This window comes from Rhinolophus sinicus, chromosome 7 (genome assembly GCF_057876585.1).
Source record: "Rhinolophus sinicus isolate RSI-liver-muscle chromosome 7, RSI-T2T, whole genome shotgun sequence".
NCBI lineage: Eukaryota > Metazoa > Chordata > Mammalia > Chiroptera > Rhinolophidae > Rhinolophus > Rhinolophus sinicus.
This window is the reverse complement of record NC_142507.1, coordinates 16,486,767-16,508,894: the sequence shown is the minus strand read 5'-3', so window position 1 is coordinate 16,508,894 and position 22,128 is coordinate 16,486,767. Positions and strand designations below refer to the sequence as shown.

The 22,128-nt window shown below is 40.5% G+C and overlaps 1 protein-coding gene across 3 annotated transcripts in view; it reads left to right on the top strand.

Moving 5' to 3' along the window:
* Window positions 1-3,281: 3,281 nt before the first annotated feature.
* The window catches only part of NKAIN3 (sodium/potassium transporting ATPase interacting 3), a 537,308-nt gene continuing 518,461 nt past the window's right edge, over window positions 3,282-22,128 (top strand). For all 3 annotated transcript variants that reach the window (XM_074319272.2, XM_074319271.2, XM_088799407.1), the window contains exon 1: window positions 3,282-3,412. In XM_074319272.2, coding sequence (XP_074175373.1) covers window positions 3,359-3,412 — 54 coding nt within the window. In that variant the 5' untranslated portion in view covers window positions 3,282-3,358. The remainder of the gene's footprint in view (window positions 3,413-22,128) is intronic.

Sequence of the window (22,128 nt, the reverse complement as noted above, 5' to 3'; positions counted from 1 at the left end):
AATAAGTGTGGGAACAGGCTCTCGGCCTCATATGGAAAGATGGTGGCTCGGGTAGTAAAGGACCATCAACTGTGATTGGATGGTCGCCAGTTGTGACTGGTTGGCTGTTGGCTGTAACCGGTTGGCCAACTGGCCACTGATATAACTGCCATGACTATGTTGATTGGTTGGCTGGTTGCCAGGCAGAAAAGCGGGCAGTGGATTGTGGATCGTGTGGATCCTACTTCGTGTGTCTCACCTGGCCGCCAGCCAGAATATAGTGGTGTGACTCCCCTATCTATGGCTCCGTGGGTGTTCCTTTTTGGCCTCACCATATCCTGTGTTCTTATGTGGGGAACAGGAGCTGAGACCCCACGTGATACCCTGCATGACAATAAGCAATTAAGAAATGACTCAATTTGTGGATGGAATGGAGGAAGGAAGGAAACAGAGAAGGAAAGGAGGAAGATTTTTTAGTTCAGGACACAGTTCAATTTAGAAAATAATAAGAGACTACAGAGACAAAGTTAGCTTCCCACAATTTCTAGACTTGTTACTCTCATTGTGTTATCTTTGCTTCTTTCCTCTTCCTCGCTTTGAAATGTAGTTTCAACTGTCTTAAATTATACAAGGAAGAAACTCCAATCTGGGTCTATCAGGAGAGGAGGCCATGGGAAAGTGGAAGTACAGGAGGACCTTCCTCCACTCCTGAAATCACAACACATGGTGGCAATGACTTTGGAGGAGGGGCTAATTGAAATGACTATGCATACTTCCCAGTGGAGACGTTAGGTGGAGTATAGCGGTTCCTTGTGTCCTTAATTTCAGAGGCAGCATGGTCAACTGCCAATCAAGGAGCTCTTGAGTCAGATCACCTGGCTTTGCATTCCTCTTCATCAATTCAATAGCCATGCACTCCCTGTTCCCATTCTCACATCTTTTCACTGGGGATGTTCATAGCACGCAGCGCTTGTGATTACGAAATAAAGTGACTATACACACAGCACTTAGACTGGCATGTTAGCTGCAAATTTGGTACTTCCTAAATAAATACATTAAATGATGAATAAAAATATCTTGGGGTAAACATATGTAATGTAGGAGGATCGTCAGTGTGTTTATGATCATAATTTCTCACCCTCTCTGGAGATAAAGAGGCTGCACTAATTTCTGGAAGTTGGAAATAGACTTCACGCTGTCTCTCTTCAGCTGCCTCCTACAGATTTTTGCACTGTCCTTTTCTATATGCTAAATTATTGAGTTGTCGGGGTCCATTTTTTCTTATTATTTTCATCCACCATGAATGGTGATGGTTATGTTTACTGTGTGCAAAACGAGCATTCTCTCATAATCCTTGATCACCGATATCTTACAGGCTGGGTTAAAAAGAAGGTTTCTGGATCCATTTTCCCTTCTCCAAGATAATGGGCAGAGGTGGGACCTAAACAATGAATGTTTGTGACCCTTTTATTGAGCCAAACCCTGAGGTTATTCGTGTGCCCCTACTAGGATTTCAAAGATACCGTGCAAGCGATTTCCTGAGAACTAGAACTTTTTAGATATAAACATAAGTCCTGAAGGAACAGGTCAGAAAATGCCAGTTAACTGCAAAACAAATAAAAACTGAACTCCCTTTAATACCTGAAGGAATGGCTTGAGCAGTTTCACATATGGAGCGAATGTTTTAAAAACGCAAAGATCTCTAGCCTTTTCTTACTAACTTATCGCTAAGGACCCAGGAGGGCAGCAGCGGGTTAGAAACGGGGTTTCTGTGCCAAGTTCTGAATAAGCCTCTTCGGAGACAATTGGCCAGGAGCCACGTCCCGCTCTTCTCGCGTGCTCGAGTTCCTTGCTTAGCACCACCAAGTACAACAAATGTGCCCAGGGAATCTGACATTGAGCCCTGATGAAATGGAGTCCTTTGCAGAACTCAGCTCTGTTCTTTATCCGGAACTAGGTCTTATTTCCTAGTCCTTCTCAAACAGTTGGATTCATTCTGGGAAGAAATATTTATCTTGATTCCGGAAACATTCCCCATTCCTAGAAAAAGCCACGCATGCTCTTCTTTCTCGCCTTTTTTCTTTCACGCCTGGTGGTAATTTCAAAGAGCCTTCTCATTGACAAAACTAAGCCAGCATGCGCCCGGTTTATCTCTGCGCCCTGAGCCGGCGCATCTCTTCGCCCCAGCGTCTCTCGCCAACGCAACTCGGTCCAACTTTCCCTCCCAGACTCCAGCAGGGGCGCCCTCGGGGCAACGGACTGCGGCAGGAGAGACCCAGCCAACAGACCCCAGAGCTGCCCCAACTGCACCCGCCGCCCCCTCTCCTGCCGCCCACCCTCGCGGCCCCGCGGTCTCAAGCTCCGCCTGGCGGTTCGCCGCGTTCGCCCGCCGTTGGCTTCTGTCCTCTGGACCCTTGGTCCCCGGACACTAAAGCCATCTCAACTCCCACCCTCTCCACCTCCTGGGCAACTCAGCAAAAACCCCGACCTCTCCTTTGCACACACCTCCGATCACCCTCGCAACACATAGCACAACCTCCAGTGAGAAAGCCCAGCCCAAGTCGCCCTAGTTACACCCGCCGCCGAAGGTATCCATCACCACCAGATACCCTAATACACGCTCATTCATATTCATTTTCAGTGTCATTCTCTCTCTCTCTTCCTCTTTCCAAAGACTCCTAACCAGACTGGCCGATCCTCTTCAGTGGCGCTCCTTTTCATTCATCCTCTCCCACCAGCACCACCAGCACCACCAGCACCACCAGCACCACCAGCACCACCAGCACCACCAGCACAACTAGCACCAGCACAACCACCACACACACACACACACACACACACACACCCCTACGCAGACAGCCCACTCCACTTTTCAGACGCCCACCTCCTACATACACCCCTCCCCTACACACACACACACACACACACACACACACACACACACACACACAACCACTACGCAGACAGCCCACTCCACTTTTCAGACGCCCACCTCCTACACACACCCCTCCCCTAAACACACTTCCACCCACTCACCATCTGTAGCCTCCCTTCCGCCCCTTCCCCCCCGCCCCGCTTCGCCCGCCAGGCTTCCCCTCCCCGAGAAGCGGACCCTCACAGCGGGAGGCAGGGACCCCCGCCAGACGCTCGGGTCCGGCGCGCCGCACTGACCTCTGCCCGCCCCGGAAACTAACAAAGGCGGCGCGCGAGTCCAGACCCCAGAGCGGCGAGCGGCGAGCGGCGAGGCGACCGCGGTGCTGGCGAGCCTGGGCCGGGCCGGTGAGCGCCGCCGGTAGGGGGCTGCTCCGGAGTCAGGAGGCGGCGGCGCCGGAAGACGCGGATCTCTGGCCGCGCGCGCCGCTCGGACGCCGCCGGCACCATGGGCTGCTGTAACGGGCGCTGCTCGCTCATCGGCCTCTGCGCGCTGCAGCTGGTGAGTGCCCCGCGCGCCCCAAACCCTACCGGTCCCAGCCCTGGGACCCGCCTCCCAGCTGCCTCCGCGGATCCGCAGCTGCGGGCGCGAGCCGGGCGGGCGGGCCGGGCGCTCCCGCCGGCCCCCAGCTCCCCGCCGCGCGGACTCGCACTGCCCTCCCGCTGCGGGCACTCGCCGGCGGGTCGCGTCTCCCCGAGGGAGGGCGCGCTCTGCCTCTTGGTCCCGCGCGCGGGGCTTCACAGCGCTCCCGCCGGGCGTCGCCACGAGGTCCTGGGGCTGCTGCGGAGGCGCTGGGAGTGAGCGGTTTCCCCGCCCTTGGGTTGCAACTGGCTTTAGCATCCTCCGCATCCCTGCTGAAGTTTCACGGGCGGCTCCCGGGCTCTTTCTTCTTGAGATAATTCCAGTAATATTGTTTAAGTAGACGGTGGCTGGGAATGTCCAGGTTCTGAAGACACACGATCAGCTTCAACTCTTAGTTGGTGGTTCTTACTTTCAGCAGGTTGAAAAGTGGCGGATCTCCAGGAAGGAGGTCTGGCTGTGTGTTTTTAAACAGTGTTTCAGCCCCTGCACTTACAGTTTCGCTCTAGATTTTGTTGAAATGCTGCATGTGCAGACAGCGACAGACTGACAGCTGTCATCACGGAGAGAACAGAGTGAAAGGCTCCTTTGGCGCGGTGTCTTGCAGAGGGAGGGCAAGACCAGAGTAAAAGGGCTTGCAGTGTGGAGCGAATGCTTTTCTTAACATATGTCCTAGTGGGACCTAGACTGGCCCTGTGGTCTATTTCGCTGTCACTTGAGGTCAAGGCCACAGACCTTTTGTGTCAGACTTTTGTGTGTAAGAGATTAATAGCCATCTCCCTTTTATTACACTAAAAACAGACTCTAGATGCTCTGCCAAGCTTTCTTCAAAGTGCTTTTTGTTTTTTAAAGTCAAAAACATTAAATCGCATATTTTGACTAGCAAGAGGAAAACGCTGTTCAGTGAACTCGACTGAGTAATGTCAATCCTTGCAACACTCATGAACTGAGGAGATAAAATAATGTTCTTTCTTTAGTAGTCCTTGTTCTCATGGAATTTAAAAAAAAAAAGATTTTATTGGGGGAGGGGAACAGGACTTTATTGGGGAACAGTACCATGGATATTTTTTTAAAAGGTCCCACATTTCGCTTGCCTCAGATTTCCACTCTCTCATAAAAAACTCACCTTACATGTCCTCCCTATTGTTTACTAAATATGTGTATAGTTCATGTATTTATAGATTTGAAATTAATGGCTATTTTTCTTTAAATCTAAGGGACAGTTCCTTCACTCCTGTTAAATAGGAAGTATTTTATAGCTTTTTTTTTTTTGGGAAAAAATATTCACATGGACATGAATGTTTTCTTTAAAAACAAAGGCCAGAGGATAATTTCCACTTTGGTTATTAGAAATGGACATGGTTTCTAAATTGGAAAAACTGAATACATTCAAGTCAGTCCTTGAATATGCAAGATGGTAGATAGACAGATTAGATTGTATAATCTTTAATGGCATAATTCTTTCCCTTTTATATGGAAGTAACTGCAAGGGTTTTTGATACAGTGGGTTTATCAATGCAATTATGATTTCCTTAGCCGGCACTGTAATATTTCTGATGATAATGTGTTTGGTGTTTCATCTTTCAGCCTGGAATGCCCCTACTTTCCACATACACCTTCTCAGTTGATACAAATTCAACTTACTCTTGAAAGCTTATTTCAAAATTCCACTTTCTCTGTGAAGTCTTCCCTAGTGCTCCAGGTAAAATCAATCACTTCTTTTTCTTAAATCTCATAACACTTTGCTGAGTTCCTCTGTTGGAATACATTTCATCCCCTTCAATTATTTTGTTATTTCCACGTCTCTCATCACTAGACTGTAAGCAACCTAAGGTTAAGGGTCAAACATTATTCATCTTTGCAGACCCTGCTAGTCCTTAGGAGCACTCAGATTAGGAGCTGAAACATTTGCCGAATTTACGATAATAGTGAATATTTGCAATCCATATAGGCTTTTCGCATAAACATTATTTTACTCCTAAAATTATCTTCTGAGGAAGGTCCCCATTTCACTTGTTGGCAGAGGTTGAAGGTGATACTCAGAGTTAAACAACTTTTCCAGATCAATAGTTTTGATATAGTGGAGATTTCTATAGAGACAGTGAGGTGATAATAAACATTTAATTGGATCTCAAACAAAACATACATGTATATATTACATTATTATATAATACATTATATATATTCTATATATAAAGAATGTACAGCCTTCATTTGACAAACAATAATAATAATAATAATAATAATTAGTGCTCTTAATTGTAAATTCTATATAGCCAGTTAATTCTGGCCAAAACCTTTTGTTGAATTTGATGAACTCTTGATTCTGTAGTTCTGACACAAATGCTGGTTAGTATTTTTATTTACTTTGAGGAGTACTAGGAAAGTGAAACAAGGAAGCCAATATTGGAACTTTATCAATGACATGATTATGGTTTGCAACCTTGGGAACTTTCCCCGGGATAAAATTCAAAACTGCTGTTCCCTCCCCACCCCCACCCCCAAACACACACACTGAGGGCAAGAAGAGACTGAAGAAAGAGGCAGACGACTCCAGAATGGCAGGTGGCAGGTTCAGTAAGCAAGGGAATTTACCTACCAGGCTTGGTGGCTGCAAGACGAGTAGATTTCTGCACACCCTCTACCCCCTGAAGCTTAAAAGTTTATACAGTGGCCTTGATGGGGCTCAGTCACAAATACTGTCCAGATGGCCTCAACAACACATTGCTCTCTCAAGGCTGCGTCCTTGACATGGCTCCAACTGTGAAAACTGTGGGCACAATGTACATTCCAAGGACAGGAGAGCGTGAGGACCCTCTGATTGCCCTGGCTCAGCTCCAGGGTCATCAGGTCTTCTTGATGACCTTCTCCAATACCTGAGCAGGCATCTTTGCTGAATTAAGCTCTCAAATACTGGAATATTATTTTCACTATTTTGCGTGCCATTGGCAATATAACAGCATGACACATTTTAGGTTTAATATGCATCATTAGAAAAAAAAATTCTCCATTGTGTTTTAAGTTTAGACAATCAACAAAACAATGTTACACACTAATTTTTAGCATTTGCCAATTTCTTTAGTGTAAATACTCCCCTCTTGGCCAATTTGAATTACACCATGACACTGGTGTATTGCATAGTATTTCCCTAATCCAGATAAAATAGGTATAAATAACCACAAAAGCAAAGAGAAAGTAAAATGGTGAAATAATTAGGAAGGGCTGTGTATTTTAAGTATTTAGTACCTCTATTTTAATATGATTCACTTAAATTTAAGTTTATAGTATTTAATTTTTAATAATTTTAAGTACTTTTCTCAATTGATTTCAAAATCCTCCAAATTTAACTGCCTCTCTGAGCTGGTATAAGCCTGCTCCAGCATACCACCGGGTAGGGCTCCCCGATCTAGTGTTCTTTCCATTCAAACCAGCTGTCATTTTTTTCCCCTTTCATGTTTTTTTTCTGCTCCCACCAACTGTTGGAAGATGGAGGATATGGGCAGTAAATAAGTGTGGGTGTTAAGAGGGAAATGGCATTCACAGAACACCTTTGCTGAAGAGAACCTACGTGCTAATGATTAGAAATGACTGCACGTCATTAAAAGATGGCATGTTAGCTCCATCTTCAAGTTAAAGAAACCAATGAAAAGTTTTTATTGTCTCATTCACATTTCATCCAAACCACCCTCCAGAGTGAAACATCACCCTGGCAAATATAATTAGATATAAATTATCATTTTTAGGCTAGTGTATTTGCATGAGCTCTGGTGTGGAAATCTCAGTCTTCTTTCTACTTTCTTCATTCCGTTGCTGGCCATCTCTCATCAATACTTTTTCTCGAAACTTCTACTCCTAAGCAAAGTTGTGTGTTTGCCCCAGATTTTACATTCATGTGTATAATTCTGCTAGATGAATTGAAAGAGAAAGTGAAAAGCACGCATGCATACCCATAGAAAACTATGCAAAGTAAATCTTTTTTGAAAAAGCAATTCATCACTGTGTAACAGATTCATCAAGTCATCCAAGAACTTTTAAATGTATTTTTTGTAAGGATTGTTTTGGTTTTAGAATAATGTATATTCTATACATGTGCAATCTAGAAATAAGAAACACCTGATCATATGCTTTTAGTAAATTAGTTTTTGTTGCCACATTTAAATGAGTCTTAATTGCCCGTTTTTAAGGTCTGAAATTACTCGTCATGTCATTTCAGAGTCATTTTCTTATAGTGGCCTCACTGAAGTGTTGAACTAAGGTTCACAGACATTGTTCCTACAGAGCTTTAGACATCCTCTCGACATCAAAGCGGTCTGACTCAGACACACTCAACAAAATTTTGTCCCTGGATATTGTTTTTACCAGGGCGATCTATTTCATGGTGCAGCACTTCACGGGAGGTGACAGCCATATATCTATTAGACCTAATAATCAGTGCAACAAAATTAAAAACTTTGACTTTACATTCTAGAGTAACAGGAATCTTTAAAAGAGCTATAGAAAACAAGCAGCTTTTATGTTTTAAAACATAAAAGTCAGTCCATAGAGGACTGACGGGCTGCATGTTTTTATTTGAGAGAACATCCTCTCAAATTAAAGAAAACTAGTATTTTTTTTTCTCACAGTGAAAAATCAAATGGATATGCTTTCTCTCCACCACATTCAAACCGTCTTGTGATCACACTGTAATGCTGAGATCAAATGTTGGCAGGTGTGTGCATGTTGGAGGTGTAGTTGTTACCACATGTTGTCAAACTAAGTTTTAGGAAATGTGCTACTCACCTGTGATAGATATTGGGCACTGGATACATAAATACATTTTTTTAGTATGTAAATAGACTGATACTCTTGCTTTAACATGTTTTTAATTTTAATAGCGCTTTCTCTTCTGTGCAACATAATTCTCAATCATTTCATCTCGATTCTTTTTCTATATTTAAATATTCGGTTTCATCTCATGAAACTTACAAAAGGTTAGTGAACTTAAAATTATGGCTAATAATGAGACTTTGTATAATATGAATGGTATTGAAATTTTTACAATATTATGCATTAGCCAATTTTTCTATAAATCCGGATCCATTTATAGCTCTCTTGTTATATTTCAGTGTACATTCAGAGTATTGAATTTGCCTAGGAAATATTGTATTCCTATGGTTTTGTTATGGTTTGAATTGTTTCTCCCAAAAATTCTATGTTGAAGTCCTATCCCCTAATAACTCAGAATCTGTCCTTATTTGGAAAAAGGGTCATTGCAAATGTAATTGGTTAAGATGAAGTCATATTGGCATAGGGTGGGCCTCCAATCCGACATAACTGGTGTCTTTATATAAAGGGAAAATTTGGACACAGGCATACTCAAAGGAAGGACACCATGTGAAGTGAGGCAGAGATCAGGGTGATGCTTCTACAAGCCAAGGAAAACCAAAGATTGCCAGAAAACCACCAGCAGCTAGAGGAGAGACATGGAACAGATTCTCTCTCACATCCCACAGAAGGAACCAACCCTACCACCATCTTGGTATGAAACACCTGGCCTCCAGAACCCCGAGACAATACATTTTTGTGGGTTAAGCCACTCAATTTGTGGTACTTTGTTATGGTGCTCCTGCAAATGAATACAGGTCTTTGATATTTTTGTTTTCATTGACACTAATCACATATTTCTTTGTGTTTATCTCTTTGTGTGTGTGGTGTTTCTTTTTACTATGTTTTAAGTCCACAAAGGGCTAAGACTTTGGTTTGCTCACAGAATCTTTCACTATACTCTGCATGGAGTAAGCGCTCAGGGAATATTTAGAGAATGAATGAATGTGTAAGTGAAGAGCTAAACTTTTTTTATGTGCCAGGCTTTGTTCAAGGTACTTTTATATGTATAAAATCATGTATCTGTCACAAGCACTCATTTTAGAGACTCAGAAAGTGAGACAAAAAGAGTTGAAATATTCCGAGACCACACACCTGGGAAATGATGGAACTGGGGTTCAGACTTGAGTCTGCACTCTCTTTGCTGTGTTCTGTGCTTCCTGTACTTGAAATAACCAACAACATCCAACAAATGTACATGGAGTTCCTGAGGATTGGGTGTGCAGGTGTGATCTATTCAGATGCAGACCTGCTCTTACGGAGTTTACATCTGAGCAGAAGGGCTGTCAATAAGTATGTAAGCAACGATTCCCTACTTGCAAATACTGGTAAGTGCCATTAAGGTTATAAAAAGTGTAATATACTCAGAGAAGAGGAGAGTGATCTTCTGAGATGGGTGGTGTCGTCAGGACAACTTCTCAGAAATTGGAAGCTGAGTGTGAAAAGATGGGCAGGAGTCAGTCATGCAAAGGGAGGGGAACCATTCTAAGCAGAGGAAACCAGATGTGCAAAGCCTTCAGTTCTGAAAGAGCATGGTGTGTCCTCTATGTGACAGGAGTCTGGTGTGGCGAGGGTGCAGTCTCTGAGGGAGAGAGTGTGCAATGAGAGGGCACTGGGCACGTGTAGTGGCTCCTGATTTAATTCAAAGAGCAATGGGAATCCATTTTAAATCCAATGGAGCATTTTAAAGAGTCATAGTATCATCTGTCTTGTGTTTCAGAATACCCTCATTGCTGAGTGGAAAAGAGATTAGAGGGAAAAGAGAGAGGAAATGAGAGACAGGATGCTCGTCTGTTATTCTGAACAAGAGTCAGATACCTGTAATAACAGAACAGATGGGGGAAGGATGAACTTGAGACATGATTTAGGAGTAAAAAGCCTAGGATTTGCTGAGGGGTTGACTTACACATCCTGTGTAATAGAATGTAATGTGGGGCTTTTTACTGAAAGCTGGAAAAATTGGGTGTTGTGGCGGTTGGGGTGGAGCAGGGGTGTCTGGAGATAAAGGTTCGTTTTAGATGCTCTACGGTTCTGATACCTAAGGCCAAGTAGCTGTCAGGTATGTGAGCTTAGAACTCAGAGGACGAGATTGGACTGCATATTCAGAATTGGGAATCATGTGAGCAATATTGGTATTTAAAGTCCTGGCTGGATGAGCTTACCTTGAGAGAGTATGTAAAGATAGATGAGAACACTACTGAAAACAGGGCTCAAAGTTTTGAATGTCAATTTTAGGGAGACCGTTTGGCAAATACTTGATAAAGTTACAGTGGACCTTCTTTCTTAGGTGCATCAAAAATGCATGCTTTCATCCATCATCAACACTAATTGCTGTTAATGTGTGTGAATTATCATGCATTCACAACAGAACATAATGTTAAACTAAAAGATAGCACTTTATCAGTGATTAGTATTCAACTGCCAGTTAAATGGTAGTGCAAGCAGTGACACATGACACGAACTATCTAATTTAGATTTTTAATTTGAAATATTTTGCAAAGATACTAAAATGAGAAATAGCCATAAATGCTCTTTAATGGAACATTCTTATCTTAGGTTTAGGAAGACTATGGGAGAACAGAGATTTTAAGATGAGCATAGTAAAATATATATGTATATATAGTAACAGCATTGAGTCCTACTTGATGTCTTGAGGTAGGGAAAGTGAAACCCTTGAACTAGTAGATTGCTGGTAAGAGAATCACCAGTTCCTCGATTCGGAAGGGAAGCAAGTGTCTGTTGGGAAAAGGAGATGAGGCCGGTGGGCATCAGGGGTTGAGGTTACTGACAAGGGGTCTGCATGCAAGGACTGGGTGGTCCATTTTTAAGGGAAGCAGGGATGCAATCATGGCAGTGTTGATGATCTTGTTCTGTCATTTTTTGCCTAGGTTTTGGTTTTTTTTTTTGGTTGTTTTTTTTTGTCTCTTCTGCCCACAGAACCACTTGTTTTCCTGATTAATTGTATTCCTGAATTATTAAGTAGAATTAATGTTTCTTCTCTCCACTCCTTCCACAGGTACTTGCATTAGGAATTGTTTCATACAGACACTGAGTTCCTTTATTAACAGCAAGTATGGGAATAGGATTTTAGTGATCAGATTCTCGTAAGAGATATGAGCTCAGTGGATGTGATGATAAGTCATAAATATATTTCTGACAGTTTCTCTCTGTTCCAGTAATTAGAGACATAGTTGTACTTTGGTATTGATTAAAATGTAGTGTAGTAAGTGCTTGCGTGTGGGAAGCTCCAGGCTGTAGAGGTTGACTGGTTAAATTAGTTAATTAGGGTACAAATAGGAATGGTCTACACTCAAGTTTTGTATCCTGTACTGATAACTTGCTGTAAGGGATCATAATGAAGATAATGGGAAATACGCAATTCTTGTTGATGGAAATTCTCTATCAATTTGTATTTAAAATATAAATTCTGGATGAGGGAGCTGTTCAAATTACAGTTCATGAAAGGTAACATAGCTTAGATTTGCAGGGCCCTCAAGAGATTATCTAGATCCGTCTTTAGCACCTTGACACGGCTGTGCATGGACCTTTAATACTGACAACTCTCCTGTTGATTGTTTATTTTTAAAGTAGATTTATTTATTTACTTATTTTTAAATTGTAGTTGCCATTCAACTTTCGATTAGTTTCAGGTGTACAGCATAGTGGTTAGACATTTATGTAATTTTTAGTATATGTGCTGCCGAAGCGAGCACGACATTTATGTAATTTAAGAAGTGATCCCCTGACTAGTCTAGTACGCACCTGGCACCAGACATAGTTATTACCATATTATTAACTATACGAGCGTAGTCACTATTCTGTACTTTACATGCCTGTGACTATTTTGTAACTACCAATTTTTACTTCCTAATCCATTTACTTTTTTTATCTAGACTTCTAACCCTCTTCCCATCTGGCAACCATCAGTTTGTTCTCTGTATTTCTGAGCCTATTTCTGTTTCATTTGTTCATTTATTTTGTTCTTTAGATTCCTCATATAAGTAAGATCATAGGTATTTCTCTTTCACAGTCTGACTTATTTCACTAAGCATAATACCCTCGAGGGTTCATACATGTTGTTGCAAATGGTAAGATTTAATTTTTTTTATGGATGAGTAATATTCCATTGTATATATGTACCATATCTTCTTTATCTAGTTGTCTATTGATGGGCTATTAGGTTGCTTCCATATCTTGGCTGTCATAAATAAAACTGCAGTGAACATAGGAGTGCATATATCTTTTCGAATTAATGTTTTGGATTTCTTCGGATAAATACCCTGATATCAAACTATGCTACAAGGCTATAGTAATTAAAACAGCCTGGTACTGGCATTAAAAACAGACACATAGATCAATGGAACAGAATATGAATCCATGCCTATGTGGTCAATTAATCTATGACAAAGAAGGCAAGAATATATAGTGGGGTAAAGAGAGTCTATTCAATAACTGATGTTGGGAAAACTGGACAAATACATTCAAGGTACTTGTCCAAAAAAATGAAACTAGACCACCTACTTATACCATATGCAAGAATAATCTCAAAATGGATTAAAGACTTAAATGTAAGACCCAAAATCATAAAACTCCTAGAAGAAAACATGAACTTCGGGTTGATTCTTAAATATCTCTGAGAATGGAATTTTTTATTGTTAGCAAAGTTTCCTTCTGTTTAAATTGAATTTCTTGTGCTTCAAATTCTATCCTATCTCGTATACTTTTGCCTTTTATCTAGATAATGAGTAGCAGATGGAGGCAGAGATGTACTGGAGCTGGCTCGTACCATCTGGGGAAAGTCCCCTGTCACACACACTTTCCAGAAATTCTACAATTCAGTTGTTAAACACAGCCTTTATTAAACATTAATTATATACATTTTAAATTATCTTAAAAACAAAGGTAATAAATATTCAAAACTCAATGCTTCCTAATTATTTTTACTTCACTGTACTGTTGTCTCTGTTCCAGGGGTTAGTCTCCATCTATTGTATCGTATGGTAGAAATTCTACGTAACACAGTGCTATTGCTCATCTCCTTCCAACTCCGCATCTAGTGGCATCATGTTGGTAACTAAAGCTTTCAATACACAAACACCACAAGTCAGGACCTCCTCCCACCCGTCAGAGCCAGTTGTTAAACATGTACCACCATGTGTCTGATTTTTATTTTCAAAATACCAATATTCACTCCTTTTATATCGTAGCTTTAGGATCTCTCTGAGCATTGTAGTTGATAATTGATTTGTGATTAAATGGTCCAGAATTGATAATGGTTCCTAGATTTCACTTTCAGGTGACTGGCTGGGTTCTAGAATCCCTCACTATGAGGGAAAGTCATGTCTTCTTAGTGGGTGTTGATTGAGTCCCATGAGCGAGGGAGGACTTGCTCCAATGCCCCGCTGTGGAGACCTGGCTACATGATTGGTACTAATTAGCTCCTTCCACAGGGATGTCAAGTAATCAATGGTAAAAAGATGAAAACACCTTAAATCACATCTGGTTCTTCCAGGCTTCCAAGCTTCAATTTTCCATTCTCCCCACATTGAAATACTAAATATTCCATCTTGAAGGAGGCTGTGGAAGGTGATTTACTTGAGAACACACTAAAAACTCTTTGACTCATATAATGTATTTTCTGAATTTTAAAGAAATCATTGTTACAAACAATATGCAATACAATCCTACAGTCCCTCGGTTGCCTTATTTCATTCTTATAACATTTTCATGAAGCAGATATTAACATATTCCCATTTACAGATGAGAAGACTGACATGTGGAGACATTAAGCGATATATTGAAATCATATGATATGAGTTAAGGCATCAGAAATGGAGAAATGTGGATCACAGAATTTTGTGTGTTACCTTATGACTGGATTAAAAGAGAGTTGTTTTTCTGCGCTCAGGCCAAACCCATTGGAAAGAATAATTATTTAAGCAATTTCTCCACATAAAATATAATTTATAAAGTATGATTCAGGTGACTTGAGTAATAAGAAGAGACATTGTAATTCCTGAAACTGCTCGTTTCCTTACATTTCTGTTAGTAGAAGATAGCTTTCCTCAAGATTGAAATCTATTTTTAGAGTACGAAGACACCCCAGGAGATACCCCAATGTACCCTGAGACAAAATAGTGAAATAAAGTATTCTGCAGACCAAAGTATCTGCAATTGTTGCATGCTCTAATTTCTTTAACAGATGAACCACTTCTGACAATGCTTTCACTGTCCAGATACAATCTGCTAATACCATCGGGACCTCTCCTCACAAGTATCCTCTCTCTCTCTAAAAGTTGAAGCCTCAAATTCTATTTGCTCTCTGATGGGAAGCTCTACTTTGGCCTTGGAATGTATGATTGTTAAAGATCTGAAGGTTGCAGCCACACCGTTGAATGAGTGTCTTAAATGCAAGGCCAATTAGAGGAAAGCATTAGATGAAGCCGCTGAGCCATTAGGAAGCCTGCAAAGATCCCTTACCAGTCTTTCCTTCTGAAAGATTGCTGTGGTTGGAAATACACAGATGGCGTCCTCGTGGATCTGCCCTTCACAGTGGTTCTCTGGAAGCATTTCACAAGCAGGAGACTTAACGTTTTGAAACATTTCATAGATTGCGTCATACAGAGGAACACTGGCCATCTATTATTAATAGGTTTGTTTGACTAGTCCAAAGGTGTCTTCATATATACATTTTCACTCCTTCATTACTGATGATAGTTTTATTAGAGGGCAGAGTTTTTGAGGAGATTGACTTAAGATGTAAGTAATGACTTGATTTTCTTTCAGACATCACAAAGTACAGACTATTGATTTTCTTAGTATATTTTTCCCTATTGATGGTGAACTGGATTGATGTTTGAAAAAGTATGCATGGATTCTACTTCAAGCTGCTTAATTTCTGTCCCATTATATTGAGGAAATAATAATTTCATATTTTAAAAGACCATACCAAAGCTGAAGAGATAATTATATTTCTTATATTTTTAGTCATCGTAAAATTTAATTTGATTTTCGAATGTTGATTAATTACCAATGAAAGGTTTAAAATGCCTTTGGGAGAACAGTGCTTAAAGCTCTTTTTATAAATAGGAATACACTTCTGCAGTCAATTGTATCTTGCATTACATTTAATTAAGCGGTAATCTGAAATTTAGATTTGTGTCAAGCGTCACCTGCAATGGCTATGTGCTTCCCGTGACTCAAAAAGAAAGAAAAGTGATGGAGAACCGTTATCCCAGAGGCATCAGAATTACACTGATGGATGGTTAACTGCTGTGTAGCCACGATTTTTTTCGAGGTGCTCGGAGTACTGGAGGCTGAATCACAGGGGGAATTCACAACTAGAAGGCATGATTAGTGCTATAGGAGCAACATTTCATGTGATGCAACTGAACCCAAGATATCAGCAGAAAATCAGATGACATTAGAAATAGCTTGTCTGGATTGAACTAAATGTGAGTGAAACGACAGTGCAGGAAATTATGGCAACTTTTATAAGCTTCATCTGTAAGCCTAAGGAATGACATCATTGAACATTTCTGTGAGTTTCTGATATCTGGAATTATTTTCTTCTACTACATTCAAGTGTACGGGCAATGGTGTTTGGGGCACGATTAAATTACAGATTTATGTAGAAACTACATTAGGTACAGTGATAACAATTTGCAAGAGAGGCCAGGAGATAAAGATCTAAATAATAATAGAACAACTGTTGGAATGCATAAATATAGGCATGATGTGTAGCAATCCACTCTTGTCTGCATTGATCGGAGATATTAAAACAAAGGACTATGATAGTTTCATATTTCTCATAGTGAAGTATTTTGTGAAATGTACAGTCAAAGGGAATGATAATCAGGAAATAGTCCAGAAGGAGAAGAGAAGGCATTCAGATTATTGAGCCCTCGTGGTGCATTATTAGTACCACAAGGAGCTGTCTTGGAACGTTGAAAGGAAAATGTGCTCCCCGACCCCTGATGCCACTTCTTTCTCCCTGGAATCGTTGTTGCAGTTGGTAAGTTCCGACACACCCCAGTCCTGAGTCGATACTGATAGAGTCAGTACAGTACATGTATCGTGATGTTCAGCTCTTCAATTGGTTGCCATTAAGACTTTCCATCATATACTTAAACCTCTTTTTGTCAGAAGCAGAAAGAATTAATGATAACAATATATCAAGGCAGCTTACAGAGAAAAGAAACTTGGACCCATTACCATGGACCCTTGTTACTCCTTCCTTACCCACTTGGTTCCCAAGCTTTCTTGGTGGTTCCAAAGGTCTGACAAGGGCTAACTCATGATTCTACCCCATATCCTTGGAGCAGGCCTACCATATATTAAGATGCAGTTGATGTTAACTTAGCATCATGTTTACCTACATCTGTGACTTGTGCTGCCGGCATCAATCTCTTACTACTGGGAGAAATGCACACTGTGGTTTATAGACTGGTCTTCATTATAAAGCACCTTTACCCTGCAAACCCCGGCTGCAGCTGGATCTGTTCAGCTGTCCTTTGTGATGGTAAGTTTGTAATATAAAGTGTCTGTGCCTCTGCTCCTGTGAGCACAGTGTGCCTGTGTTACCCAGAATTCTCTCCTCAGTGGTATTTTTGTGAGTGTGACACTTATAGAGACTCTCAAAGGCCACCTGGAGCGGTATGTTTTATGATCTGGACTTTTCCACCCATATGGCTAAGAAAGGAGCCATGTGACATTCCCAACACAGCCATTTCCTTGACATAAGAGAAAAGTGACGGGGCGGGGGGTGGGGGGTGGGAGATGAGGGTAAGGGGGATCGAATATATGGTGATGGAAAGAGAACTGACTCTGGGTGGTGAACACACAATGGGATTTATAGATGATGTAATACAGAATTGTACACCTGAAATCTATGTAATTTTACTAACAATTGTCACCCCAATAAATTTAATTAAAAAAAAAAAAAAAAAAAAGAAAAGTGATATCAGAAACCTGCGCCTTATGGCAGCACACAGTGCACGAAACAGAAACATAAGAGCTGCTATTACCAGACAATGACTTTGACATTAATTTAGGTGTGTAAGTCATCAATTCATAACTGTTGACTTCTCAATCATTGTTTAAAATCACTACCATGCGCTTGTCTCTTTCCACTACTTCATTTGGTTTTCTCTCCATAGCAAAGCCAGGGCAGTGACTGCTCTATAATTATTCTCTTCTACGAAATGGCAGGCGTGATGAAATTCCATAAAACTTTGTCTGAACAAGATGCATTGCGAGTTTATGGAAGAAGATTTTGGGAATGACTTTTATGAAGATTTAAAGACTAGACTAGATCGTGGCTACTTTTGTCCAAAAGAATAGATACAACCTGTATTAGCCAGTGTTCTCCAAAAAGCAGAATATATACGCATGTATCCTATTAAATGTATACATGAGGAGATTTATTATAGGAATCGGTTTACATGATAATGACAGCTGAGAAGTCCCACCATCTGCCGTCTGCAAGCTGGAGAACCAGGAGAGCTGGCGGTGTAATTCAGTCTGAGTCTGAGGACCTCAGATCCAGGAGGACTGATGTCCAAGGGCAGGAGCAGATGGATGTCCCAGCTCAATCAAACAGAGACAGTAAATTCTGCTTTCCTCTGCCCTTTGGTTCTATTCCGGCCATCAGTGGAATGGATGATGCCACCAGATTTCCTGAGGGAGATCTTTACTCAGTCCACTGCTTAAGTGCTAAACTCTTCCCAGAGACACCCTCACGGGCACACCTAGAAATAATGTTTTATCAGTTACCTGGGCACCCTTTCACCCAGTCAAGTTGGCACATAAAATTAATCAAAACAGCCATTATCAGATGCAGAGAATTAAACCATGCAGCTTTTCAGTAAACATTTACAGACACGCAATAGGTACATAAAATGGCAAAGCAAACATTTTGGACATTTGTTTATTTTTCAAATTGTAAATTTGAAATACTGAAGTTTTCACTTAAATGTGATATAAAGCATATTTTATGTTTTAATCATGTCTTTGAACCAGTTCCCTTCTCTTTCTTTATTCACACTTAAGTTGTAACACTCTAAATTAGAATCTCTGGGGAGCTCTAATGAAAGTTCTTTGGTTACATTATTTTTCAGGGCACATTTTCATTTTATATGTGGCATCAAAACTGTTTCAGATTTGGAGGCATGAGGAAATTTAAAACCATTCCAAACTTTTAATATTGTACGATGCCTTCCCAATCAGTCTGGCATGAGATTTTAAGTATCTGAAATTCAGTGGATACAAACATACACTATAATTCCTGCATTTATCATATATTACCACAGTGAAAATAAACAGGATGCTGGGGACATCTTTCTAAGGATATTTCATGCCCCACAAAACTGATTTGAATCGAGTTCTATTTACTACGAAGGGCTCTCAGTCTTTGTTTCGCTCCCTCCTGCCTTTCTCTCTCCTTTCATCATCCACTCCTGTCTCTCTCTCTCCCTCATTACGCTTATCGTGTCATATATTTGTTTTCTACTTACTTTCTATTAACTTTGTGTAGAGGAGAAAAGTGAGTTTGAAAGGTCAATAATATACTACATAATAGCATATATGTTTCCTCAGTGCTAATTTACTTTTGAACATTATTGAATTGACGAAACCAGTGCTATTTTGAGTGCAATCCAGAGATTGATGTCTGTATACAAACTTCACTTTTCTGATCTGCTAGGAGGTAAGTAATTAAGCGTTTAGACACATTTACAGCAATTTGACTTTATCACAACATTCAAGTGTCTGACCATTATCCTAGGAATTTGTTTTTATTTTATTTCACAACAGTTTTTGTCCACAAGTGATTGAATTTTACATTTAAAGCCAGTTCCTTTATTACAGAGTGAGAAGCACAAGTTCAGATACTGAGTGCTTAGTAACAAATCTCACATAACAGGACATTGAGAGGGAAATATTTGCTGGGGTTGAATTAGCAGTTCAACAATGTTAGGGTTCTAGGCTGTCGTTTCTGGAATTCTCTTGGTCTTCTACCCTGGTTACAATATGCCTTCAGCAGTTCCAAGCCTCATGTTTGCACATGTAGATATTCAACACGGGAAGGAAATGAGCAGGTGGAAAAGAGCCTTTCCTCTTCTGTAGCTCTGAGTTCATCTGGACAGATAACCTTTTCCAGATTTCTCCCATATTTAATTGAGCAGAATTGGGTCACCTTCCCTCCCTGGACCCATCCCTGCGGACTGTGCCAAGGCCATGTCCAGCATGACTCATCCCCTGGGAAGGACACCTACCCGCATGGACACAGCCAGGTCCTATCAGCAAGAAGGACTAGGGAATGGATGTTCTGCACATTTCTCTAAAGACCTAAAGTATCAGGAATTGACATCACCATGGAGAATGTTTCATTAAGTGGGGAGTATAAGAATAGCTGAACTTCATAGATACCTGTTACACTAGGGATTTTACATAATTCTTCATATTTTGTGCAATGGCTCTACAGGTAGTCAATGTTACCCCTATTTTACAGATCGTGAAAATGAGGCATAGAGAGGTTAAGTATCTTGTCCAAGGTCACATCACTGGGAGGTAAATCAGAGCTGGGAATCCAGCCCTGCATCGTGAATGTCTAGACCCAGGTTCTCTCTACTGTGTTACAAAGACTATTTTTGTTTGGTGCCCATTGGGTGGCGAGATGATGTACGTGAAGTCAGAAACCTGGGCAGGTCTGACCCAGGGAGAATGACTTGAAAAATGCCCTCTTTTAAATAGTTAATGTGAAATATCTTAGCATTCTAAGTACACTTATTGGATTTCTGGCACGTGGGTATACACTGTTTTCTTACCTGATCACAAAAATGTGAGCCCTCTTTGCTGCTGTCTGAAGAGTACCTCCTTATACAACAGTTGTCACTGTCATGGAAGCCCCAGCAGTCAAAGTTCCCATTTCTTGTCGTGGAGTGGGACTTAATATGTAGACAGATGTATTCTCTGTATTCTGCAAACTACAAAATAGAAAACTATTGCTCAGTAAACCCCTGTGCATGGTGGATAAGTGTAGCTTGAAACTTTACTATTATGGCAATACTGTACATCAGCAAGCTTACCTAGGCTTTCGTGGGCTTCCAAAATCTATTTTGAACCCAAAAGTGTGCCAAATAACCATTTTTCAAACAGTTCTTTGGAACAAAGCTCTTTGGTAAACTGAAAATTGCCCCGTTTATGGAATTCTCTCTTGATTTTATAGTTTTCTCATATTCTAATTCCATAGAAAATTGCTTTCGAATAAGGTTGGACAATATTTTTCCAGAGTGGTCCATTTCTTTTTTTTGTTTTGTTTTTTCATTTGACTGCTGAGTGGCACACCCAATCCTAATTACTTTTGACCATGTTCATTTCTGCAGGTGATATCCTGTTCTAGTTAGTGTATAGCAAAGGATGGCCAACTTTAGAGGGCTGTGAAAATAAGCTTTGGAACATTCATCCTTCAGTGCCCAAATATGTAGATTTCATTGTTACATTTCTGAAAATTTTAGCACTCATCAAGCTATATAGGTCCATCTGAAGATACAAGGTCTGACAATTAGGTTCGCAGACTCAGCCTAGAAAAAGTGCTACATCCTTATTGCTGAATATCATTACAGTCACATTTGAAGTACTCCCTTTGGGAAGTTATGCACCAATGCCAGCGCCTAGTCCACCCTTCAAAGCAATTTTGGAACTCTTTTTCTGGAATGTCCATCAGAGCTGTCGTATTACCCTTGATATCCTGAATGTTATCAAAATGTCTTCCTTTCAACATTTCCTTTATGTGTAGGTAAAGAAAGAAGTCATTGGGGGCCAGATCAGGTGAGTAGGGAGGGTGTTCCAATACAGTTATTTGGTTACTGGCTAAAAACTCCCTCACAGACAGTGCCGTGGGAGATGGTGCATTGTCGTGATGCAAGAGCCATGAATTGTTGGTGAAAAGTTCAGGTCGTCTAACTTTTTTATGTAGCATTTTTAGCACTTCCAAATAGTAAACTTGGTTAACTGTTTGGCCATTTGGTACAAATTCGTAATGAAATATCCCTCTGATATCAAAAAAGGTTAGCAACATTGTTGCCAGAAGTTTCCAAACTTAATTGTCCGACCTTCGTATGTTTTTCCTGTCACAGTCAAATATTGTCAATTATACTCTACTGTACATTACTGCAGGTCAGTAACTTTGACCTGCATGGCACTGGATAATGCTCATTAATGTCACTGACACTGCCTTTGGATGGAAAATGCCGGCATGTACATCATGCATATTGTCATGAAATAGTGACACTGATGAGAATGTGTAATTCTGGAATTACACATGATGTACATGCTGGAATTACACATTCTCATCAGAGACACTATTTCATGAGAAATTATAAAAGCAAAACTTGGATTTTTATGACTTATAAAATGGTGACTGATAAAATTTGCATGTATTGTAGGTTAAGCAAAATAAAAGTAATACTTTATGCTGATGTATGAATAATGCAACCCAATTTAATGAATTACTTTTGTTTCAGCTCTTGTAGAGGTCTGCATGCTTTTTAGCATTGTTTGCTAACCAAAATACCAACTTTTTACTTTTAGGACATATTATAATATTGGTATTGTAATATCAAGGGGTGGCTACATTGAAGTTTAGAAATAATAGATTTTTACTGTTCCTTTGAAAATCTGTGAAGAGAGTAAAAGTTGCTATTAAAAACATAACTAATATATATTTTAAGATTTTTATTAAAATGTAGCTAACATACAATATTATATTAGGTTCA